The following is a 23,722-nucleotide window of genomic DNA, read 5'->3' on the forward strand; positions in this document are numbered from 1 at the left end:
GATAAGATTGTATGAATATTATGCATCATAATTAAGGAAAAACGAATTGTTTTATAATTAATAAATAGTATCCATATCGTATAATATCATAACAAAATCAAATTCTAGATAAGGAAACAAAAATATTTAATAGTAATTAGTTAAATTTCCATAATAAAATCGACAATGTTAAGATAATATTTCAATACCACGATTTTTTTAAAGATATGAGAAAAAATTAGATTAGGAAATAAGATTAAACCGAAATATAAGAGTAATTGTAGTCATAAATGGCGATTTTTTTTATTACAACATTCCTAAAATTTCTTATCCAAGATCCGGATAGAATTAAACCCGGGTAAAACCCGGATCCAAATGAATTAATACAAAAAAACCCTGTAAAAATGTATATGTAGATACCATTTAAACCTAAAACACAATTAATATACTCAAAACTATTAATATAGATATATGGACGGTACATTTATAAAATAGGTCGAAATATTATATTATACTCTCTATTAATAAACAAAACTAATTATATTTAGATTTTTTAAAAAAAAATTATTACACCGCGGGTTCAAATCTAGTATTACTGTATTTTTGAAATTCTCCCTTATTAATTAAAGAGTATTTGAATATATTTTTATATATTCTCTATGACATAATTCAAATTAAAACTAAAAATGATCCTAAAAATGAAAAGTGGATAGAAAAACAGAATTTGGCCGAATAAATAGAACTAAAATTACAAAATAAATGTAACACAATTAGATAAGTAATCTAAATCCGTGCATCATATTGTGACACGTCTATTTATTTATACGTCATAAGATAATCAGCTCAAATTGAGTTTCTATGTTCACATCATCTTCTCTCTCGTGCTTTAAAAAATTGGAAGAAAACGACATGAAAACTAAAACCACACGGGAATGGAAAATGCCTTTGTTGAAGCTGAGAGAGAGACTTCCTTTAACTACCTCCAACCACCTTTTCCCACCACTCACTTTCTCACATCTTTTTTTTATTTTTCTTTGTCAACTCTTTTTATTTTTAACAATTTTTGAAACATTCTCTATCTCTCTTTTGTCTTTATCTGAATTCTGTTTTGTTTCTATCTTCTTTGATCGTGTGTTTTTTAACCGTCGATGAGTGATCGGAGTCTGAAAAAGTCTCTTGCCGGAAAAAGCAACCGCCCGGCCGATGAGAATTTGGATCTCTTCTCAGTCAACCGTGGAACTTCTTTAGATGGTACCATCATCATCTATTATTTGGACCATTGACTTGTCTTTTGCTTTTCTACACCAACACACATTGAAATTGTTCATGTATTCAAGAGAAAATAACTATTAAGACCGCTTTGATGCTATTCTCATTTCAATTTGCTAGTTTTTTGCCAATTCTTTGTATACAATAATCCGTCTTCCAATAAGTCATCCATATTAATGTGATGTAGAATGTTCTATTTGGTATGCAGTTTTGATTAAACCAGGAAGACATTCTTTCCAACAAGCTAAAGTTGCTAAGCATGGCCCTGAAGATGACAAGAATCACAAGATACATGCAAATGAACCGTAAGAATTTATGTAATCCCTCATTTGAATTTATACGCAATAATATATATTCCTGAAATAGACAATGAATACAAGTTATAACATATATAATGTTTTTGTTCCTTAGGCTTTATACCATAGCAGAAGTTCCATTAGGAGATCTTTCTAGATTGGTTCTAGAAGCTAGAAACACAACTTCCAAGCTTCAGTCCATAACCACTAAAAGGGCTGCTTTAAGGGTATGATGCAACAAGCTCGATATAATTTCATGTATGCTCATGTAATATATATTTTTTTTTTCGCGCAGAGCGAGAGTGATCCATCTTCAAGACCAACGAGAAGCGGTTCAACAATTCGTCCCTCCAACATTCCCACCATCAGATCCTCTTCGGTCCCCAAGAAGACAACAACAACAACAATTTCAGCTTCAGCTTCAGCTTCTTCTCCAAAACGAAATGTCTCACGATCTTTAACTCCCTTATCACGCAAAACACCATCACCATCCTCAACTCCTTCAAGAATCAGTACAACTACTTCAACAAATCCTTCCTTCAATAAAGCTGGAGACGCTCAACGATCAAGATCGTTGACTCCAAGATCAAAGCCTCAGATTGCAGCAAATTCAAGTAAGACCAATGTTCGTTCTTCATCTGTTTCAGCAACACCTCGGACACCACCAAGACTAAAAGAAACGGTCACTCTAGCATTCGGTAGACCAGTGGGGAATGTTAATTCGCCAAAACGAAACACCTCACCGGATGTTACAAGAACGAGGCCTAAAGGGCGCTCTGCTTCTCCTTCTCGGATTCCGACTTTTTCAGGCGTCTCGCATACAACAGTAACTCCCAAATCTGTAAAGCCATCTGCCATTGTTGTGGATTCAACTAGGCCAGGAAGAAAATTGTCTAGAGCTTCGGTTCAAATGGCTATCAATCACTTGGTAAACAGAGCTGAATATTTTTGTCATTTAAAACGTCTACAATGGTCAGTTAAATAGTAAGTTATTTATTAGGTTTTGCTTGACGATAATAATGTCACTTCAAATGCAGGACGTGGCACGAAATGGTAAAGTTAGTACACATACGTTTTCAAGCACTATGTTGTATCCACACAGCATCAGATCTTCTTCTTCGGGTCTAAGAAAGCCGTGTGGTAGTAGTGAAGGCAGCTGCAGCAGCAGCAACCATGAAGAGGAAGATGGAAGAAACTTAACGAAAGAAGGAGCTAACACGGAGAATAAGAAAGATAGTGCTCGTTACGACGCACTCTTGAATGTTAAAGATGTCAAGGATACAAACTGGCTGCTTAACATTGATGATGAATCTCATCAATCTCTCATCTTCGACAATGCTTTCGAATCTCCTCCTGATCTATTCCCTCCTCTCTGACTTTTATTTTCCTGTTTGTTATAGTTTACAAGAGAGCTGCTTGGAAAAATATTCATGTTTCACTCTTTTTAAATTTTTATGCAATCAAGAGAAAAACTATAAAAATAGGAGTTCTTCTACTCGTTTTTTTTTTCTTTTCAAAGTGTTTGCTTGTATTGATCATCAGAAATATACAGCTTTGAGCTTTTTGTTAGACCCTTCCTGTTTATAAATCAAAATATTTGCAAGAGTATACACCATTGTAGGATTCCGTTATAAGGTGTATACTCTTGTAGTTTTGAGCTCATGATTATTCTAATTCTAACTTTGTTCAAAAAAAAAAAAAAAAAAAAGATTATTCTTATTCTTACTCGTTTACAATTTGTGTCGCAATATATTTCACACATGTTTATGATGTTCATAAGAGTTCGACTTGTAATAGTTAGTAACGAACGATACATCCATTACCAAAAGCGTTATAGATAACAAACGAAAGAGTACATTGACGCGATTCATGTTTAATGTTTTGTAGAAAGAAGAAAAAAAAAAAAATACATTATTTTTTACACTCTCCATCGTGGTAGTATCAAATACACAATCCAAAATTCTAAATAAATAACAGCAAAGGGAATAATAATAAATAGTTAAGAGAAAAAATATAAAAAGGAGAAACGAACCCGTCTCCTTTGGATGGAGCCGGTTTAGAAAGGTAGGTAGTAGTGTACCGTGTTTTAAGACTCTCTAACGTCCCTTTGGATTCATGATCTGAGAAAACACAGCACTTGGAGTGAGTCCATCTGAATCTTCGCTGGCCAAACTCCGACCACCGATGCTCATGTCTATTCCACTGCTCCTCGAGTCCGTCACATTCCCTTCATACACATCAGAACTCTTGTCGTTCTTTCCTTTACAGTTGCCATCATCGTACTTAATCTCATCCATGTCCATGTCACCACACACTCCTTTTCCGCTCTCCTCTGCGCTTTCCTGGAGCTGCAACGCAAATTCTAAGTTCCACAGAACATCTCCCATTGATGGTCTCTCAATGCCCTGGTCTAGTACACACTTCATCGCGGTTTCAGCAAACTTTTTGAAGCACTCAGGTGTGATCTTTCCCTTGAGATAGGGATCGACTATTTGATCAAGCATGCCTTTCTTGTAGCAGTATGGTGCCCACTCAGCTAAGCTCACTTGTTCCTTTGCAAGTGTTGGGTTCAAGGCTGGCCGTGCGCATAGGGCTTCGAATAGAACGACGCCAAAGGAGTAGACATCGGATTTCTCAGTCAGTTGCTGCCGTCTGAAATACTCTGGGTCAAGATAACCGAAACTTCCTTTCACGACCGTGCTTACGTGTGTGTGGTCTAGTGTAGGACCAGTCTTTGAGAGCCCGAAATCAGAGACCTTGGCCACCCATTTCTCATCCAATAGAATGTTTGTTGTCTTCACATCTCTGTGGATGATTGTGTGTTTTGCACCAGTGTGTAGATAATGCAAGCCCCGGGCTGCCCCTATGCATATCTCAAGACGTTGCTTCCACGGAAGAGAAGGATTCTGGGTTTTGTAGAGATGCTCCCTCATTGTACCATGAGCCATGTAATCATACACTAAGATCATTTCACAGTTCTCTTCACAGTATCCAATCAAGGACACAAGGTGACGGTGTCTAAGCTTTGAAAGCATTTCAATCTCAGTCTGGAACTCGTGCACACCTTGCTCAGACATTGGGTTTCCTCGCTTGATGGCTACCTTTGTAGTTCCACCATCAATTTCTCCTCTGTAAACCTTGCCGAAACCTCCAACACCAAGCACCCGGGACTCATCAAAGTTTTTAGTGGCTGCTTTAATCTCAGCAAACGAAAAGTGACGGCAAAGATTTGACGGAAGGGAAGAGGCATAACTTCCTGTTGTGTTGGTCTTGGCCGAGCCAGCAGAATGTGAATTTCCATACAGAGAAAGTGGAAGCCACCCTGATGTTGCATCACTTGCAGGCTGGTAATCACCACGCTTACGTCTGCGGTAAGCACCAAACACACAGAAACCGATGATAAGGGCCAGAACAACCGCACCACTGGCTGCGCCTGCAACGATAGCCGTATTGCTTTTTGATTTCCCAGAAGTTGGGCTTAGAACTTTGGATGGATCTGCAGTCACCTGTGGACCAGGTATAGGATTGGGACCTGCCAAATTACCATCAGATGTATTCATCTTGAATATCTCTACTCCATTAAGAATAGAATCATAATACTCCGGCTTGTTAATCGGGTTAGGATGAAGAGCAAGCCACATATCTTGCTGTCCATTTCCCTCTGGAGGATTCACCACGTAATCTTTGTGAAACGGAACCCCGTTTGAACTAGTCCAAGCAATAATATCAGCTTCAGGCTCAGCAGTTTGATTGTTGAGATAGATTGTAAACACCCGTTGGTTGATCTTAGTGATGTTGGAAGAAACCTCACAGAAATGAAGCCTAACAAGGTAAGTAAACCCCGAGTCAATGCTGAAAATCCAAGTAAGGTTGTAGTTGAGATTGATTTGAGCTGTTGGACCCATCGACCTAGCGGTTGAATAAACATCGACAGGAGCAACATAAGTAGGAGTCCCCGTAGGATACTTAATGGTCATGTTAGGATCAGCAGTCTCTGGAATCCCAAGTCCTGCACCAAATATATAAGGCTGATCATCATACCACGACCTATACAAACCCGTATCGGCGGAAGGCGAGATATCATTCCCTCCAACATTAAGCCTATAAACATTCTCAAGAGCAGTACTGTTGTCAATAGTAATAGAAGTAGATGATCCCACCATGGTCAAAGTCCCATCAGTACTACTATAAATATCAGGCATTGAAGTAACCTCAATCCCATTAACAAACGCATACGCATTAGACGGAGTTGATTCCGGTGTAAACGTCATGTTCAATGTTCCACCTTCAACATTCACAACAAACTCCTTGATGATGAAAGCGTAAGTCAACGCCTCCGCCGTCTGAGCAGCGCTAAAGTTCTTGAGAAGAGTGTAAGGACCAAAGGAGACGGAGAACAACGAGTTCGTAGCATTGAGACCGTCGTATGAGTTTGGATAGAAGTAGAGACGCACGAATTTACGACCTGATGCTACAGGGAAAGTGTAAGTGAAAGGAGATCGGAAAACTCTAGCCGTCATGTAAGGAACTTCGGGAACGGAAGGATCTTGTGTTAACGCTGGTGATGTTTTGGAGTCTGATGATGAAGAAGATAAGAATTTTGATTTGACATCGGAGATCCATGTACGGTTATCTGTGTCAACGAGATCAGAAGCACCACCGCAATTCAATAAGATTTTCTCTGTTGGAGAGTAATCAGCAGCTGAGATTAAAGTTGCTGCAGATAAGAGAAGAAGAAGAGAGAGACGGAATTGTCCCTCCGTGATCTTCATCGATCAAGAACAGTCTCCGGGAAGCTCTTCTTCTCAGATCTATCCAAAGAACAAAATCAAAACTATAAAACTTAGCAGATCTAAAAATGGAAAGAGCTTAAGAAACGATGATCATTTGATAACGAAATTAAGCTATAGAGAAACAGATGAGATTGAAGTTTGAATACAGAAGTAAAGAGAGTGAAGTGAAGAAGAAGAAGATGATGATTAACATACCTGAAGAATCGGCGAAGAAACCCTAAGCGATGAAATCGGAGAGAGTTTTTGGAGAAGACAGAGATATTTTTTTGGGGGAAGAGAGAGAGAACAATTAATGAGTGGAGAGGTAAGTATAGTTAAAGACGACAAAACGGACAGGATTGTTGCCTCCCTCTACGCGTTAACGTTATTTTAATTTAAATTAGTAGATTAATTAATTGAAGCCGGCTTGAAGGTGGGTGAAGTGACGATAATGACCTTTGATTTGAATAACAACAGCTGGAATTACATGTCCCGACCATTCCAAGGATAATGTTGATTGGTATGGTTTGGATGACAGTTCATAAAATGTGAGTGTAAACAAATCCATTAAAAGAAAGACAAGATAATTTTTATAAAACGCGTATTTTTGTGTGCGGTGGGTCACTGCACGTGGCTGAGCTGGCAATTGTATATACTATAAAAGGGAAAAGAGCGGGGCCCGTTTTGATAGTAACTCGTTTGTTAGTTAGATTAGTTTACGTGATCATGGGCTTTTCTTTCGGTTGATCTCATATGGCCCATATAGAAGTGGGCCTTGTCTATCTAATTTTACCTGTACTGATTTAGAGAGACACAATAATAATAATTGATAATTGTACTGATATAGAGGTAGAGACATATATAATGTAAATAATCCTCTTGATGTGAATTGTATATGAATACGTGTTGGTACAGAGAATTTTCCAAGAGACTGTTAACACTGAAAAAGGAATGGAAAGTACACAACTAATAATTGTGTTCGTATGCATGATACAATATTTGAAATTAAAAATTTGGAAACAAAACACAGGTTTTATATAGGCCAAAATTTGGTTGGGAAACTATGTAAAATTTCTTGAGACTAAATATAATAAATAAATAATGGAAACGATTTAAACAATAAAACAATAATGAGACGACACGAGATTTAACGAGGTATCGATTGGTTCTCTTTCAAACCAACCACTAGTCCTCGGCTGCAAACAAGTTTATTAGATAACTTTAAAAAGACAATACAAGATAGAAATAAAACTTCTACACAAGTTTTAACACATCTATCTAAAACATGATCTAAGATATCATGAGTAAAACATTTACTTCCCCTTAATCATGGATGTCTTCTTCTTGCTGAAGTCCTTGCTCCGTGCTCCTCACAGCGGCAGCAACCTCTTCCCAAGGTTATCTCTCTCAAACTAAACAGCCACACAACACTTGAATAATCAACTCTATTTTCTGTTTCTCTGTTTTAACAGTGTAGCAAATGTGTTTTGAGAAGAAGCGTCTTCTCCCTTTTATTTACCATCAACGTATCTTGTCATTTACCTGTAGTATTTTTTTCCTTTTCTCACAAGGAAATAAGAGCAAATACAACTTGCACAAGAACGTTAGAAAATTAAAACACACATAAAAATGAAAGTCAAATTCCCACATTATCAAGGCTTTTCAAGAATAAATATATCAAATTCGCAATTAATAAAATGACATAATTAATTCATAATTCAAAACATAATCCTTAGAATTAAGGATTCTACAATTTATATAGGCCCACTGGCGTATACATTAATCTCTCTCTTTTTTTTTTTCTTTTTTTTCTGTCTTGTCTTCTTTGCAGGTATATGTATCCAAGTGGTTTTTCTTTTTTATTGAATAACCGCAGGTCTCCCAAAGGCTTCCTAGGCCCAAAGACTAATCCCACGAGGCTGGCAATTCCCCTATGTAAACCTGCCAGTGGCCGTGCCTCGAACCCTGGTGGCGGAAGTCACAACTGTTTTTTTTTTCACTAGGCCCCTTTACCACTAGGCCACAAGGCCCGATTTTTTTTTCTTGACACTTTTCGTGCCGGGGTTCCATCCTTGACACAGCTGTATCCAAGTGGTTTTCATTCTTCTGTAATGGTTATCCATCCTTTGATATAAACATTGTAACTCTCTAGTCGTCCCAGTCATGATCCCAGCCATCACGGTTCAACGTGCACATATGTTTATGAGAATCGGCTTAGCCTCCCTTTTGATCGATCATGTCTACGAGTAACCTTGAATACAACAAATATACTCACTCAGAAGCATTAAGATATTCATTTTTAAACTTTGGTAAATCGGCGATTACTTTTAGCAAGGAAGTTTCTGCAATGGTTAAGTAAGATCTTATGCATGCCAATGCCATATGAATTTTGGCACAAGACGGTATGGGTTAACCGTGGTTAAGGACGAAACACCACCAATTTTTTAGTCTACAGTCTACACCTTCTTTTTTCAAAACAGAGTTTGTTTTCTCTGTTGTGTCTTTCAAAATTAGAAAAAAGATCCTTTAAACCATTACATTACATATTCACATGAACATATCATTAATTCTCTTTCAGATAACACATTTTTATGTTAGTTTATGGAAATTTTAAATAACACAAATTACATTTTCAAACATACTTCATTTTTCAGCTACTTTGCATTTGGGCACGCATGAGACGAGTCACATATACTCTTCCCACTCTTAACTTTTATTCACTCTAGGCAAACACAACCACCGAACCTCCCAGGGCGCTTAAATTGAAGCTTAGCAAGCACACTTGAAAGCTTTGGAGAATGATTCTTACTTAAACTCATGTCCTTACTAGCATTTGTTACACTGAGACTCGTCGCACCAGTTGCAGCTGTTATAACACAAACATCACATTCTGTCACCATGCAATTACTTCCTAAGACCTTGTTTCTCCCATTTACTGCTTGGAATTCAAATTCAACGTGATTAGAACTTAGATTTGGTTTGTTTCCCTCACCACCACCTCGATGCGTTTCGGCATCCTCATAAAACACAAACATGTGATCCCTTTGAACCTCAGGAGCCTCTCTCGGAGCCCAACACCTAAAAACTTTCTCTGCTCTATGAGAGACCCTTTTCTTAGTCTTCCATCTGCTTACGCACCTAACGCCAAGACCAGCGTTGTTGTGACTATCATCCGAAAACGTAACTACAATGAAGATAGCAAACCCCAAGAGTGTCTTCCGCAGGGAAGGAGTTATCTCTATCGTTGCAAATGGACCTGCCCGCAAATTATAAGAGGATGTCTGATCTGCTCCCGCACCGCAAATGCTGAATGCAAGTGCTTTGATGAGTTCCTGGTCCCAACAAGGAAAAGGAAAAATCAAAAGTTAGATATATGCTAGAGAATGCATGAGTGAGAGAGAAGGAATGAGAACGAGAGAGATACCTGCTGACGTTCGTTGCCAATGCTTGCTACTTTAGCCAGGCCTTTTACAACTCGTTTTCTAGCCACTTTTGGAGACCTATTGAAGCAATCGCTGAAGGTGTAATGACTAGGAAACTGCTCAAATCCCCAAGAAACTGACTCTAGAGACACACAACCATGCACGTTCAAGAGTTTCAGGCTTTGGGGAAGCACCGGAAGCGATATGAGGTTTCTACAATGTCTTAATCTAAGGCTATGTAGTTTAGATAACTGCTTTATGCTTTCAGGGATTTTGCTGAAACCATTCCGACCAAGATCCAACAGCACTACTGAAGGCAAGGAACAAATCTCTTCCGGTATATGCATCAAGGATGCATTGAAGAGGGATAAAGATACTAGGGCATAAAATCTTGGGACCAAGCCATGTAAACTTGAAGATGGAAGCCTTGGTTGAGGCAAATGTTCTCTACGCTGATCTGCATTCTCATTGACAGTGAAGAGAAGATAATTCAAATTACTGATGTTAATTTCTGATATACCATTCTGGATAATTGATGTGGATACTTCTCTTATGGACATCCCAGATGGATCCGTTAGCTTAAGTGTGACAAGAGATTTTAAGTTACCAATCTCCATCGGAAGATGTCGAAGCCTTTTGCAGTTCTGTAAATCTAAAACTACAAGTTCTGAGAGATGCTTGATTGACGATGGCACTTCCTGTATAGCGGTGCCAGCAAGATATAACTCTTCCAAGTTTCTTGGGATACCTTGAATATCCTCAAGCTCTGAGCATCCAGAGAGATTAAGCACCGCAAGAGAACTCAAGTTACCTATTCCCATTGGTAACTTTTCAAGGCGTTTGCAGTTCTCCAAATCTAATACAACCAGTTCAGAAAGATGCATGAGAGAAGGCAGTTCTTGTATGGCGGTGCCACCAAGATATAACTTTCTCAGGTTTTTTGGTATACCGTGAATATCCTCAAGCCCTAAGCAATGAGAAAGATCAAGAACTTTGAGGTATTTTAGATAAACCATGATTGACAGACTTTGCGATTCAGACGAGACCTCCCGGTTCAAGAACTTGTGATCTTGATGATCATAAATAAATGAGTTATCTTGTGGAGAGAAGATCACAGTTGGTATTGATCTTAAGCCAGTTTGTTTGAGATACAGCTCCTCAATATTAGGTGGAACCTCTGGGAAACTTTTGATCTTTATGCAACCAGATAGATTTATCACCCGAAGATGCTGGAAATGACCTGTTGCTATAAATCTTTGTAGTCTTGCACAACCTTGGAGATCAATTACCTCGATATTTCGAGCATTTTGGAGTTCTTGAATATCAACTAGTTGTTGTGAATGACAAAGCATGATCCTTTTCAGCATCCCAAGTTCCTGGAAAAACAAATTGTTAAGAAAATAACAACAGAGACGCAAGAGTAATTGGTTTTCAAAGGCATATAGAACTTTTCTTACCTTGGTTCCTTCCCAAAGTCTCTGAATTTTACTGTAACACATGTTGAGTATAACAAGATTTCTAGTGTTGAAATCTTGTGGTAAGGATAACAATGGAAATTGTTCCCAGTGCAGTAACCTTAACTCCTCCGGTAGAGATTTGACGCCTTTGGGAAGGTGTAGAGCAGAATGGTTTCCAGGATTGGAACTGAAAATCTTCAGATATCTAAGATTATACATATTCTCAAACGCCAGAGGATTGACATCAAAGCTTAAGGCAGATGGGTCCAGATATATGGCTTCAATATCTTCGCTACCCTGAAACAACAAGGGAAATAGATGGATCAAGAACTTAACTCAAATTCTAATATTAAGCTTTGTGGGAAAATAACAGAATTCAACAGACCAAAACTTGTGTATCTTCTAGAAAATACTTAATTCTTGAAGGTTTCCACAGTCTGGAACGCCTCTTTCCTCCATTGATAATTTCGTGACCTATGGATTGGATCAAATTATGCATCACCACCCTGCCTTCTGCGATACTCACCAAACACTTCTCAACAAGAACATTGATTTCAACACGTGAAAAGAAACCACATCCCTCAAGCAGATGCATCACACAATCGACATTTTCTCCTCTGAAAAGACACGCAATATCAAGAAATATGTTCTTCTCGTTGGAACTGAGCGAATCATATGTGCTCTTGACTGCATCATGAATCTCATGTGCCAGATATTTCTTGAGTTTGAGGAATGTCATCTCTCTAAGTCTAGGATTCTCCCTTGACATACATCCAAAAAAAGTCAGAACTAAAGGATTTCCATTAGCATAGTTAATCACTTTCATTGATAGTTTCTGAAGAGTCTCATTTCTAATGTCCTTTCCAAATGCACACCGCGAGAATAGCTGTAGAGCCTCTTCCTCATTTAAACCTGGAACCTCATATATCTGATTGACCCGACATAGAGAAAACACTTGTTTATCTCTTGAAGTTATGATGATCAAACTTCCCGGACAAAACCAATCAAACCCTCCAAGAAACGACTCTGCATCTAGAGGCTTGCACACATCATCAAGAACAACAAGAACTCTTTTATGGCGTAAAACATTTGTAAGGAGGATCGGTCTTGTAATGGAACTGTTTATGCCAAGCTCTTCCCTAAGAATTTTCCCAAAATGTACCTCTAACAAACCATAAAGTCCCTTCTCATGAAACGCCTTGTGAAAGTCTCTGATGAAACAAGAAGCCTCATAGTCACCAGAGAGTTGGTCAAAAGCAGCTTTAGCAAGAGTCGTCTTGCCTATGCCGGGCATTCCCCATATTCCTATGCTGCGGACACCCCATGGTTGCTTGTAAATCAATGTTTCTATCTTGCCCAACTTTGAGTAGATTCCAATATTGTCTGTCATGTTGAGCTTCTCACGCACATCAGCCACAATCTCCACCACAAAGTCAGAGTCACTGCATATATATTTTTGTAGAGAATGAGTAAAATATTTAAAATTGGAATACTTAGAAATGTTTTAAATGCTTCAAAGTTCAAACCTTTGCGTATCGTATAACTCGTGGCCTGGTAAGTCTACAGTTTCCAATAGAGCAGTTCGCCAATCGCTTCTAACATCGGCCAAATTGCAGATTTGTTTCTTCACAAACGATTTCGTGACTGGGTAAAACACCGGAACCACCGCGAGACAATTTTTTCTCCGGTGTTCGGAAACCTTGAGCAGCTCCTCCATGCATGACTTAGATGACGGGTATTTCTCAGAGAAAACGACTACAGAAGCCCTAGACTTCTCCAACTTGGAGAATCCATTGGTTTCCGAATCGGAGCCGTGTTCTCCGGTGAACGAAGATACTCCTCTGCGGTGGAAAGCGGCGGAGAGGTGGCTGACAAAAGAGTACCGTACCGTATCCTCTCTTCTATCGAAGCTGATGTAAACATCGCTGCAATCCACCATAATTAAGGTAACGGAAACAACCTCTCGGTTTTTCTTGCACCTTACCTACATTCAGGGGATTTTTTGATTTGGGTTTTTTTTCATTTAGACTAGATCAATTCTAGATTAGTGAATTCGTAAGAGACGTGCCTCACCATGAAGAAGTCGTTCCGAGTAGAGTGTTGACCTACTTTTTCTTACAAATTTCTTGGAATTGTGTTGTTTGATCGAGTTCTTCTCGGAAGTTTCGGTTTTTCTTTTTGCATAATTTCATCATAATTGGTCTTTTTCATAATGCATTGGAAGAAGTCACAAGCCAACTTAGCAAACAATACTTTATCTTTGCACAAACCTCAACTTCAACTTAAAATAATACAAGGGTGATAGACAAGTTATAGTTTGTTAAATTTGTAGCTTTCTTAGAGAAGTAGAACTGGTCAAGAGGATCTTTTAGGTTGTTTGTGCAAGCATGTCGTCTGTCTTGTATCTCAAAAGGAAACACAAGAACGATTTGTTTCCTAACAAACTCCGATGGAGGAGGCCTCTTCTTCCCAGGTCAAAGCACTTCCCTTGCCACCGCAGCATCAAGTGTTTGTCAATTTCAGAGGAGAAGAGCTGCGGAACAGCTTCGTTAGCCATCTCAGAAGTGCATTGGTTAGGCATGGGGTCAACATCTTCATAGACACGAATGAGCAGAAAGGTAAACCTTTACATGTCTTTTTCGAGAGGATTGAAGAGTCGAGGATCGCTTTGGCCATTTTTTCTCTTAGGTACACCGAGTCGAAATGGTGCTTGAACGAGCTGGTGAAGATGAAGGAATGCATGGACAAGGGAAAACTCCTCATCATTCCCATCTTCTACAAGGTTAAAGCATACGAAGTTCGGTATCAGAAGGGACGGTTCGGTTATGTATTCAAAAATTTGCGCAATGCTGATGTTCACCAGAAAAACCAGTGGTCTGAAGCTTTGAGCTCTGTTGCAGACCGGATCGGCTTCCCCTTCGATGGAAAGAGGTATCATCTTTTAAATTTCCTAATATAGTTTATCTAGAGCACAAGTTTAATACTTTGTTAGAGTTTGACCTTCACAATTAGGATCTCCGCTTGGCTTTTTTTCTTACTCACTTTTGTAGCGACGAGAACAACTTCATCAATGGTATTGTTGAAGAGGTTAAAGAAGCGCTGAGCAAAATTTTGTTGGACAAAACCAAAGATGCTTTCTTCTATCATTCGAAAAACACTTCAATGTCCTTAGGAAGAGAAAAGCATGAGATTTATGGACTCAAACAACGGTTAGAAGAATTGAAGGAGAAGCTAGATCTTGATTGTGAGGAGACTCGGATTTTGGGAGTTGTTGGGATGCCCGGTATTGGTAAAACTACTCTTGCAAGGGAGATATATGAATCTTTGCGGTGCAAGTTCTTAAGGCATGGGTTAATCCAAGATATTCGTAGAACATCGAAGGAGCTCGGGTTGGATTGCTTGCCTGCATTACTCTTGGAAGAGTTACTCGGTGTGAGAATTCCAGACATAGAATCTACTCGATGTGCATATGAATCTTACAAGATGGAACTATATACGCATAAAGTTCTTGTTGTTCTCGACGATGTGAGTGACAAGGAACAGATAGATGTTCTTCTGGGGAGATGCGACTGGATTAGGCAGGGAAGTAGGATTGTCATTGCAACAAGCGACAAATCACTAATCCAAGATGTGGCTGACTATACTTATGTTGTCCCACAGTTGAACCACAAAGACGGCTTAGGCCACTTTGGGCGTTATGCCTTCGATCATCATTCCAACATACACAACAATGAAGTCATCATGAAGCTATCAAAAGAGTTTGTGCATTATGGTAGAGGTCATCCACTTGTTCTAAAGTTGTTGGGGGCAGATCTTAATGGGAAAGACGAGGACCATTGGAAAACAAAATTGGCTACACTTGCAGAAAATTCCAGCCAGAGTATTCGAGATGTGTTACAAGTAAGTTATGATGAGCTGAGTCAAGAGCATAAAGATATATTTCTCGACATAGCTTGTTTTAGATCGGAAGATGAGAGTTACATTGCTAGTCTACTGGATTCATCTGAAGCTGCAAGTGAAATAAAAGCTCTCATGAATAAATTCATGATTAATGTTTCTGAGGACCGAGTAGAGATGCATGATTTGCTATATACTTTCGCCAGGGAACTTTGCCGAAGAGCATACACTCAAGATAGAAGGGGGCCACATAGGTTGTGGCACCACCAAGACATAACGGATGTGCTAAAGAACATAGAGGTGAGCCTTAAAAACAAGAAACCTTTTCATATATTTTATAAAGTTCTTCAAGACTTACTGTATATCATGAATAATAGATTTGACGACTGTGATTTGTCTCCCAGGAAGGCGCAGAAGTCAGAGGGATTTTCCTAAACATGAATGAAATGAAGAGAGAGATGAGCTTAGACAGTTGCACTTTCAAACCGATGCACGGTCTCCGATACCTCAAGATCTATAGCTCACATTGTCCTCAGCAATGTAAACCTAACAATAAGATAAACCTTCCTGATGGACTAAACTTCCCACTGAACGAGGTCCGATATCTCCACTGGCTACAGTTCCCATTGAAGGAAATTCCACCAGATTTCAACCCTCGAAATCTTGTCGACCTTAAGCTTCCCCACAGCAAGATTGAACGAATCTGGAGTAATGATAAGGATAAGGTGTGCCTCCTCCTATCATTTGACTATATGACTAAATTAACATGGATAGTTTTTTCTACTGGTGGCTAAAACTTGTGTTGTCACAGGATACACCAAAATTAAAGTGGGTCAATCTCAATCATTCAAGTAACTTGTGGGACTTGTCGGGGTTATCAAAGGCTCAAAGTCTTGTTTTCCTAAATCTAAAAGGGTGCACAAGTCTCAAGTCTCTTCCGGAGATAAATTTAGTCTCTTTGGAAATTCTCATCCTCAGCAACTGCTCAAACCTTAAAGAATTCCGGGTGATCTCACAAAATCTAGAAACTCTATACTTGGATGGCACTTCAATAAAAGAACTTCCTTTGAACTTCAATATACTCCAGAGACTTGTTATATTGAATATGAAAGGATGCACGAAGCTGAAGGAGTTTCCGGATTGTCTCGATGACTTGAAAGCTCTTAAAGAATTGATACTCTCAGATTGTTCGAAGCTCCAAAAATTTCCTGCAATCCGCGAAAGCATTATGGTTTTAGAGATATTACGATTGGATGCTACAACCATAACAGAGATTCCAATGATATCGTCGTTACAATGTTTATGCTTCAGTAAGAATGATCAGATCAGCTCCCTTCCAGATAACATCAGCCAACTTTTTCAACTAAAATGGTTGGACTTGAAGTATTGTAAGAGACTTACATCTATTCCAAAGCTTCCACCAAATCTTCAACACTTAGATGCACACGGCTGTTGCTCACTTAAGACAGTCTCGAATCCACTGGCATGCCTTACTACAACTCAACAGATTTATTCAACATTCATTTTCTCTAACTGCAACAAACTCGAAAGGAGTGCAAAAGAAGAAATATCTTCCTTTGCTCAAAGGAAATGTCAGCTACTTTTAGATGCACAAAAGCGCTGCAATGTCAGTTCCATGATCTCCTTCAGTATATGTTGCTCTATTTCATAAATATTCGTGTGTATATGCATTTTCTTGTGAATATCTTTGCAGGGTTCTGATTCGGAGCCTTTGTTCAGTATTTGCTTTCCTGGAAGTGAACTACCTTCATGGTTCTGTCATGAAGCTGTTGGACCTGTATTAGAGCTCAGAATGCCTCCACATTGGCACGAAAATAGGCTTGCCAGTGTAGCTTTATGTGCTGTTGTCTCGTTTCCAAAATCTGAAGAACAAATCAACTGTTTTTCGGTGAAATGCACATTCAAACTAGAAGTAAAAGAAGGGTCGTGGATCGAATTTTCATTCCCAGTTGGAAGATGGAGTAATCAGGACAATATAGTTGAGACTATTGCATCAGAGCATGCCTTTATTGGGTATATCAGTTGTTCAAAGATCTTTAAACGTCTTGAAAACCAGCATTTTAGCAGCTCTAATCCTACAAAATCCACGCAATCTAGTAAATGTAGTCCTACTAAGGCCTCCCTTAATTTTATGGTCATAGATGGTAAGAGTGAGATACCGAGAATCGAAGTGCTCAAGTGCGGCTTAAGGTTAGTTCTTTAATTCTTTCTCTGATTTTTTGAGAGTTCCTTCATTATTCAGAGCCATCTTAGGAAATTTAGAATCCATTTTTTATCCGGTTGCAGGTTTTTTGAAGGTGCTGGGAGCAGTGGAAATTATTTAAAGAAGTTGGAAGTGAAAGAAGCTGAACAAAATCTAAGTGCTGTAAAAGTGTCAGAAGATTGGACGTATGGATCAAGTAGTAGATGCACCCATGTTGTCAAAACATGTCCAGAACAGAGCCAAGAGACAGTTACCACAGAGGTTGAAGCTTCACCTGAAAAAGCTGACAATGCAGAATTTCAAATCAATATCATCACCCCACGTGAAGCTCAACCACAACCACGCCCATGTGCGAAAACTTCGAAATGGGTATGTTTTACTTGTTGTGACTTCCAAAAACATCTATGAACAATGGAAGAATAAGATTATCAACTCTAGATGAGTAGCCAAGAACCACCAGTGCACATAAAAGAAGAAACCAAAGAATGAAGATTTCCAAGACGTGGGACTTGGTAGAAAAACTCTTCTGTTGGATTTATCTCTATCACTCTTTTCTTTATTGATTGTTTGCTTGTACCCACCTAAATGGTAATTTAAGTTCTTTGGGTATTAAGTTTTTGTGTGAATCATTGATTTGAATGCTTGGGTTTTCGTTACATTGAGCTTAATATATACTTTTACAGTTGTACTCATATAGTATTTTTTATTTATTTAAAGCCATTATTAACTTAAAGTTAACCCCGTAGAAATAAGAAGTTTCCATCAGTTAATTATTTGTAGTACTAAAAAACAGAAATACAAAATGTTGCTACAACGAGGGAAAAGTGTTGGTACAACAAGTATTACAAAAGAATTTGATAAGGAAATGAGAGTACAAAACTAAATGCGTTCGCATGAAAATGTTACAAAATCTGATTAAGAATTTGGAACAAACACAGGTTTTGGACTTTTGGGAGACTGTAGTACAAAATTTGACATTTCAACTTGGTAAAGAAATTTTTTTTAAAAATATTTATATAGGCAAATTGCGTATACATTAACCTTTTTTTTTTTTTTTCCTGTCACGTCTTCTTTGCAGTAAACTGTATCCAAGTGGTTTTGACTCTTCTGTAATAGTATCCACTGATTATAACACAAAATCTCTAGTCGTCCCAGTCATGATCCCAGCCATCTCGGTTCGGAGCCCTCGCTGTTAAGCCATTGGCTGAGATGCTCACACTCTTTGCTGCACCACCGGGCGATTTCACAGCATTATTCTCATCCCAATCATCATCCCAACCCTCGTCCCAGTCCGCTGTCTCCACGTCATGGACCACTGACTCGTTTTCCAAGCCTGGTCCTCCGCTCAATTCTAGCTCACGGTAAGGCACTCCAGTGCCTGCACGGCGATTCTTCCGGCACAGACAGAATGCCCAAATTCCCCCAAAAATAACGACGGATACAATTAAGAAATAGGCGCCGTTAATGGGCGTCACTAGCTTTTCATATGAGGGAAAGTGGAATGGTAAGGTGTTTTCTTCTGATGGGTACATGTGAAGCGCACACTCTCCTTTTCCACCGTCTAGTATGATCTTGTTTGTGTCTCCACTAATGGATATGTTTATCTGTGCAAGTGAAAACAGATCGATTCAGTTTAGTACCATGGAATAACTAGAGTAATGTTTGCGTTGAATCATTAATAATCACAAAAAAATCAGACTTCCAGAGATAAATATGTCAAAGATAACGCTTTTTATCAATGGAATCAACTCGGAAGGAGATAGAAAGACGTACCCTTTGACTGTGGTGTTTTGGCAGTGTCAGCTCTTGTAAAGAGTTAACCGGAAGTACAATTTTTGCTTTTAGAGATTTTTCACCATCATTTTGAACTAGAATCAACCAGTTAGCAGAACCTGCAATGATAAAACACAACTTTAAAATAAAAATCCAATTAACTGGATAAAACAGAACATACAAAGCAGAGACCTTACAAATTGTGGGGGAATAACTATAAGAATGTCTAGGAAAGTTTCATGTCATTGAGATCACAATCATTTACAAATTAACACAACGTAAAAATGTCAAACAGGCTTCTGAATAATGTAAAACATATCCTAGTGTGATCTCTAATTTCATAAAGGCCATCATCCCCAACGATTATTTATTTACAACTTATCCAACCATTTTCATGGACATCTCTATGCAGCAAACAGAACCTACTATATGGCTTTTATTCAAGAAGCTAACATGACTAATATTGTTGCATTGTTCAATAAAAAGGAAAGCCACATGCAAGAGATATCATTTCGAGTAAACGTTGAAACCAAGAGTACCGAAATCAAAGAAAACATCACAACAAAGAAGGTGCAAAAATACCTTTATCAATGCTCAAAGTGCAAGCCACCAATGAATTCTCAGTTCTACATATGTTAGACTTTCCTATACAGGTCTCTACACTGGCAGACTCTGAGCTCCCCTTATCGTCCTTGGCCTTATCAGGATCTTTAGCCAGAGGCGGACTCTCCTTACCTGGCTCCGTCCCATTTTTCCCACTCTCCAAACTTTTTGGAGGCGGCGCCATTTTAGCCGGTAGCTTTCCACTATCCTGACTATCGGTTAGGTTCGCTGGAGGTGGAGGCGGGCTTATCAGCTCTGTTGTATTTAACACTTTCGTATCATTCCTCTCAATTCCAGGTAGCAGTGGCGGAGGTGGACTAACTGAATCAGGCTCTTTAGGATTAGGATTCGTCGAATTACTAGTTGGCAGAGTAGGTTCTGATGAGGTAACATTGGATTTTCCATCTCCACTGGGTTTAGGATTAAGCAACGGAGACTCCTGAAGCATAAACATAGAGTAAAGTCAAATCACATTGCTCAAAACTCTATACAAGATCAAACGAAAAAACACAGAAAGGAATCGAAGTTTACTTGTTTAGTGGTTGAATTTGAATTATCCTTGTGTGTTTCTTCATCAACTAGCTCACGAGAAATATCGAACGAAGAAGCATTGGAGATGAACAAAATCAATAGAAGAAGTGATAAGACTTGACTTGTATCCATTGCAATCAGGGTCAAACCCTAAATTATGATTCGATCGGTTGATTTATTAGCCGGTGGTGGTCTTGATTCGATCCAAATTTGAAAATTTGCACCAGAAGCTCATTTTTCAGGGTATCAGTAGTCTGGTCGTCCAAAACGCATCGCAGATTCCGCAGATCACAGTTCAGGCACCAAGCTTCAATTTCACGCAAAGGATTGGCAAAACGGTGAGTGAGAGAGAGACGGATGATAGATGTAATCAGAAATTGCTGGTGTTGAAGATCGAAGAGAAGACGAAGAGTGGCTCTGGCTCTCGAGTCGCGTCTGAAATTGGATCGAATCGTGGAGCCGGTTTCACGATCCCTCCACTTGACGGAGTCGTCGGAGAATTATTTGGGCCGTAACTAAAAGCCTGTTATTTGTGTCATATAAGTCCACTAGGCCCATTGGCTAATTATTTGATTAATATTGTACTACCTATTTAGGTAGGCCTGGCATAAAATCCGAAATCCAAAAACCGATCCGAAAAATCTGGCTCCGAATCCGAACCGAATAGTCACAAAACTCGAACGGATAATGAATTCTCCTATCCGAATTATCCAAACCGAACCCGATCCAAACCGAAAACCGAAAATAAAATTATATATCCAAAAATATTAGTTATATTTAGCTATAATTTTATAACAAATAACAAAAATATCTTAATTTCGGATGACAAAAAAAAAATATATCCTAAATAACCTAGATATCGGAAAGTTTTTAGTTATATTTGTTAAAATTATACATATTTTTGGAAAACTTAGCCAAATTTTAGTGAGATTAAACTATTTTTTATTTAAATTGAACATTTTTTTAGTTTCTTTTTACTCAAAAAACAATCCAAAACCGATCCGAAACCGATCCGAATCTGACACTATCTGAACCAAACCCGATCCGAATAGTCATAAAATTTGAACGGATAATAAAATCTCCTACCCGAATTATCCGAATCCGAATAAATCCAAACCAAATCCGATCCGAAATTCGAATGCCCAGGCCTATATTTAACTTAACTAATCGAACTTTATGGTTTACCAAAAAAAAAAAAAAAAAAAAAAAAAAAAAAAAAAAAAAAAAAACTAATCGAACCTTCTTATAATTATGTTGTGCCACATAAGTCCACCAGGCCCATTGACTAATTATTTAGAAACGGAATTATGTTATTTTCTATCCTTCTTTTACAACATTTATGAAACTTTGACATGTTTAAACAGTGAGTGAACTTTTTTTTTTTTTAATTGAATGTAAAATTTATTCAAACTTAAAAACGTTTTTTACAACAAGTGCAATTTTGTTTCGAAAGGTCTTAAAGAATTAAAAGAATTAGGCTACTTATGAACTTCTAGAAGCAAACCAACATTGAAGTGAACCAGCCAATCTTTCATCCTTGATCGAAGAAAGTCTGTTTCGTACGTGTTTGTCGATGAGCTTGATCAAAGATTTGGGGATTTCTCCATGACGTCGCGAGTTTCTCTCTCTCCAAAGGTAATGAATGCTATTATGCTAGCTTGAAACACATATCTTACCATGCAAGTGTTAAAAAAATATAACATTTGGTACACTCTATTCAACTAATATGTTTAGATTTTCCTATCATTCTAATGTTCCATCATTTCATTGTTCATCCAAATTTAATATCATCTACACATGACGATCTACCACATTTCCGTCATCTCTTAGAATCGAAATCTCCTTTGATTTACGAACAACTTCTTACCTTTCTTAGATCTTTATTTTTCCGTATCTCATAAAGTCTCTAATAAATCCAATATGTCTTCGTCGAAACTTCAATTTTTATCGACATGCAACGTCTCTCACTGCGGCCTAGATGATTCATTTGGTGGATCAGACTCTACCGCCACGCGTTTTGTTAATTCTTTCTAGGTACTCTTCGACAGCTAGCGCACAACAAAACATTGGGGACACGTGCGGTTAATTCTTTGTTTGCCATTACATGTTTTTGTAATTAAGTTGATCAATTCTTATTCTGTGGTTGTGTGTAAAATTTAAAATCATCCTGCAATCTCTTGATCATATGTAATGTAAAACAGTCAATTTTATTCTTTATGATACATACATATATATATGTATTACAACCAATTTTCTTTCATACGTATAGATCATTGCTAATGGTAACTGTGAGCTACATATCTGTTCAAGCGTGGAGATATGGTGTTGGTTTTGCTTTCTTTTTTAACAAGAAACATGAGAGAATGAGATAGAGGGAGAGTGAGAGATCCGTTGTCATTATTAGCATATGAAATGGTTTGATTACATAGATAAGAAAATGAAAATCACAAAATGGGAAATATAACAGCAAAATACTTTTATTTAATTGGGTTAAAAGCTGGCAACTTTGATAAGTCAATATTACACGGCACTTCCCTTTTACATCTAATCAGTAGCCTAGCTCTTTCACACGGCAGTCGATATACTGCAACATTCAAACAACCAAAACAAATATCTATCATGAATGACAATGGAAACAACTTAACTCCAAAATCCAAATGCATTTATTCATTTATACAAGCATTAAAAAAAACGTTTGTCCATTCTTCTTATTATCCACAACATTTGAATTAGTTACAAAACTTTTATCAAATATTCGTTAATGTCAAAAATTATATAATAATATTACCAGTTTATTTATACGAGTGTCTTTTGACTATAGTTTAGCAACTTCACAAGGGTGTGTTGTAAACAAGCGTAGCCCTGTGTTGGCTTCGGGAAACATGGGTATTGAAAATCTTAAAAACCCGTGTTCCAAATTTTAAAGGAATTCTTGCCAAGATGACGGATGTTACCAATAATTTATGAATTTTGAAACTATTGTTAGGAGTTTATCTAAGTAGCTAACTATATTTTATATATGTAAAAAGAGTTGTATTAGTGTTTGAATTTTTAATTAATTAATAACTTCTAAAAGTGTTTGCATAAAAAAAAATTAAAAACAATAACTTAGAAAAAAAAATTTGGTTAAAGTTAACTTAGAAATATTGACCAAAAATAAAATTTAAAATAAAAATGGGAGACTCACAAAAATGCCCCTTTTTCAATACCCCTTTTCAAAAATGCCCCATTTGGCTGTCCATTTTTAAAAATACCCCTTTTTATGTACAAAATGACTAAATTACCCTTCTTTTAATAAAAGATATCACAAATATAACAAAATTAGATCCACAAAATACAAAATATTTTTTGGCGGGAAAAGTGATCCCTCAATTTTTCCCGCCAAAACACTTGTAAAAAACCTTTAAAATACCTTGTAAATTTTTCCCGTAAAATTTTTTCCCGCCAAAAAATTTTCCCGCCAAAAAATTTTTTGTGCGGGAAAAGTTATTCCGTAATT

The 23,722-nt window shown here is 37.8% G+C and overlaps 6 protein-coding genes across 8 annotated transcripts in view; 2 read left to right on the forward strand and 4 right to left on the reverse strand.

The window, feature by feature from the left end:
* Nucleotides 1-1,035: 1,035 nt before the first annotated feature.
* On the forward strand, nt 1,036-3,206 carry LOC9313877 (mucin-6). Its single transcript, XM_002876047.2, has 5 exons — nt 1,036-1,230; nt 1,457-1,553; nt 1,660-1,771; nt 1,840-2,472; nt 2,582-3,206. Exons 1-5 carry the CDS (start codon nt 1,128-1,130, stop codon nt 2,918-2,920), a joined length of 1,284 nt encoding a protein of 427 aa, XP_002876093.1. The 5' UTR covers nt 1,036-1,127; the 3' UTR covers nt 2,921-3,206.
* Nucleotides 3,207-3,338: 132 nt separating this feature from the next.
* Nucleotides 3,339-6,695, reverse strand: LOC9312162 (receptor-like protein kinase FERONIA). The gene is made up of 2 exons (XM_002877763.2): nt 6,533-6,695; nt 3,339-6,355 (listed from the first exon to the last, which is right to left on the reverse strand). The coding sequence occupies exon 2, from the start codon at nt 6,314-6,316 to the stop codon at nt 3,641-3,643; it is 2,676 nt and encodes an 891-aa protein (XP_002877809.1). The 5' UTR covers nt 6,317-6,355; nt 6,533-6,695; the 3' UTR covers nt 3,339-3,640.
* Nucleotides 6,696-8,839: 2,144 nt separating this feature from the next.
* On the reverse strand, nt 8,840-13,645 carry LOC9313878 (probable WRKY transcription factor 16). Its single transcript, XM_002877764.2, has 5 exons — nt 12,722-13,645; nt 11,581-12,637; nt 11,196-11,492; nt 9,741-11,114; nt 8,840-9,648 (listed from the first exon to the last, which is right to left on the reverse strand). Exons 1-5 carry the CDS (start codon nt 13,132-13,134, stop codon nt 9,034-9,036), a joined length of 3,756 nt encoding a protein of 1,251 aa, XP_002877810.1. The 5' UTR covers nt 13,135-13,645; the 3' UTR covers nt 8,840-9,033.
* Nucleotides 13,056-18,015, forward strand: LOC9313879 (disease resistance protein RPS4). Of its 3 annotated transcripts, none has more exons than XM_002876048.2 (7): nt 13,056-13,141; nt 13,568-14,126; nt 14,246-15,392; nt 15,497-15,817; nt 15,904-16,719; nt 16,807-17,303; nt 17,400-18,015. In XM_002876048.2, the coding sequence occupies exons 2-7, from the start codon at nt 13,645-13,647 to the stop codon at nt 17,722-17,724; spliced, it is 3,588 nt and encodes a 1,195-aa protein (XP_002876094.1). In that variant the 5' UTR covers nt 13,056-13,141; nt 13,568-13,644; the 3' UTR covers nt 17,725-18,015. The 3 variants fall into 3 exon arrangements, with proteins under 3 accessions (XP_002876094.1, XP_020880401.1, XP_020880402.1); XM_021024742.1 differs by lacking the exon at nt 13,056-13,141 and having other exon boundaries at nt 13,744-13,813; nt 13,884-14,126; XM_021024743.1 differs by lacking the exon at nt 13,056-13,141 and having other exon boundaries at nt 14,066-14,126; nt 14,208-15,392.
* Nucleotides 18,016-18,158: 143 nt separating this feature from the next.
* On the reverse strand, nt 18,159-20,713 carry LOC9312163. Its single transcript, XM_021024747.1, has 4 exons — nt 20,224-20,713; nt 19,672-20,131; nt 19,090-19,208; nt 18,159-18,920 (listed from the first exon to the last, which is right to left on the reverse strand). The coding sequence occupies exons 1-4, from the start codon at nt 20,353-20,355 to the stop codon at nt 18,459-18,461; spliced, it is 1,173 nt and encodes a 390-aa protein (XP_020880406.1). The 5' UTR covers nt 20,356-20,713; the 3' UTR covers nt 18,159-18,458.
* A 1,879-nt stretch (nt 20,714-22,592) lies between these two features.
* The window catches only part of LOC9313880 (non-specific lipid-transfer protein 12), a 2,436-nt gene continuing 1,306 nt past the window's right edge, over nt 22,593-23,722 (reverse strand). Inside the window, exon 2 of the mRNA XM_021024748.1 lies at nt 22,593-22,807. Within this exon, the coding sequence (XP_020880407.1) occupies nt 22,789-22,807 (19 nt within the window). The 3' untranslated portion in view covers nt 22,593-22,788. The remainder of the gene's footprint in view (nt 22,808-23,722) is intronic.

Source organism: Arabidopsis lyrata (genome assembly GCF_000004255.2).
Source record: "Arabidopsis lyrata subsp. lyrata unplaced genomic scaffold ARALYscaffold_5, whole genome shotgun sequence".
Lineage (NCBI taxonomy): Eukaryota > Viridiplantae > Streptophyta > Magnoliopsida > Brassicales > Brassicaceae > Arabidopsis > Arabidopsis lyrata.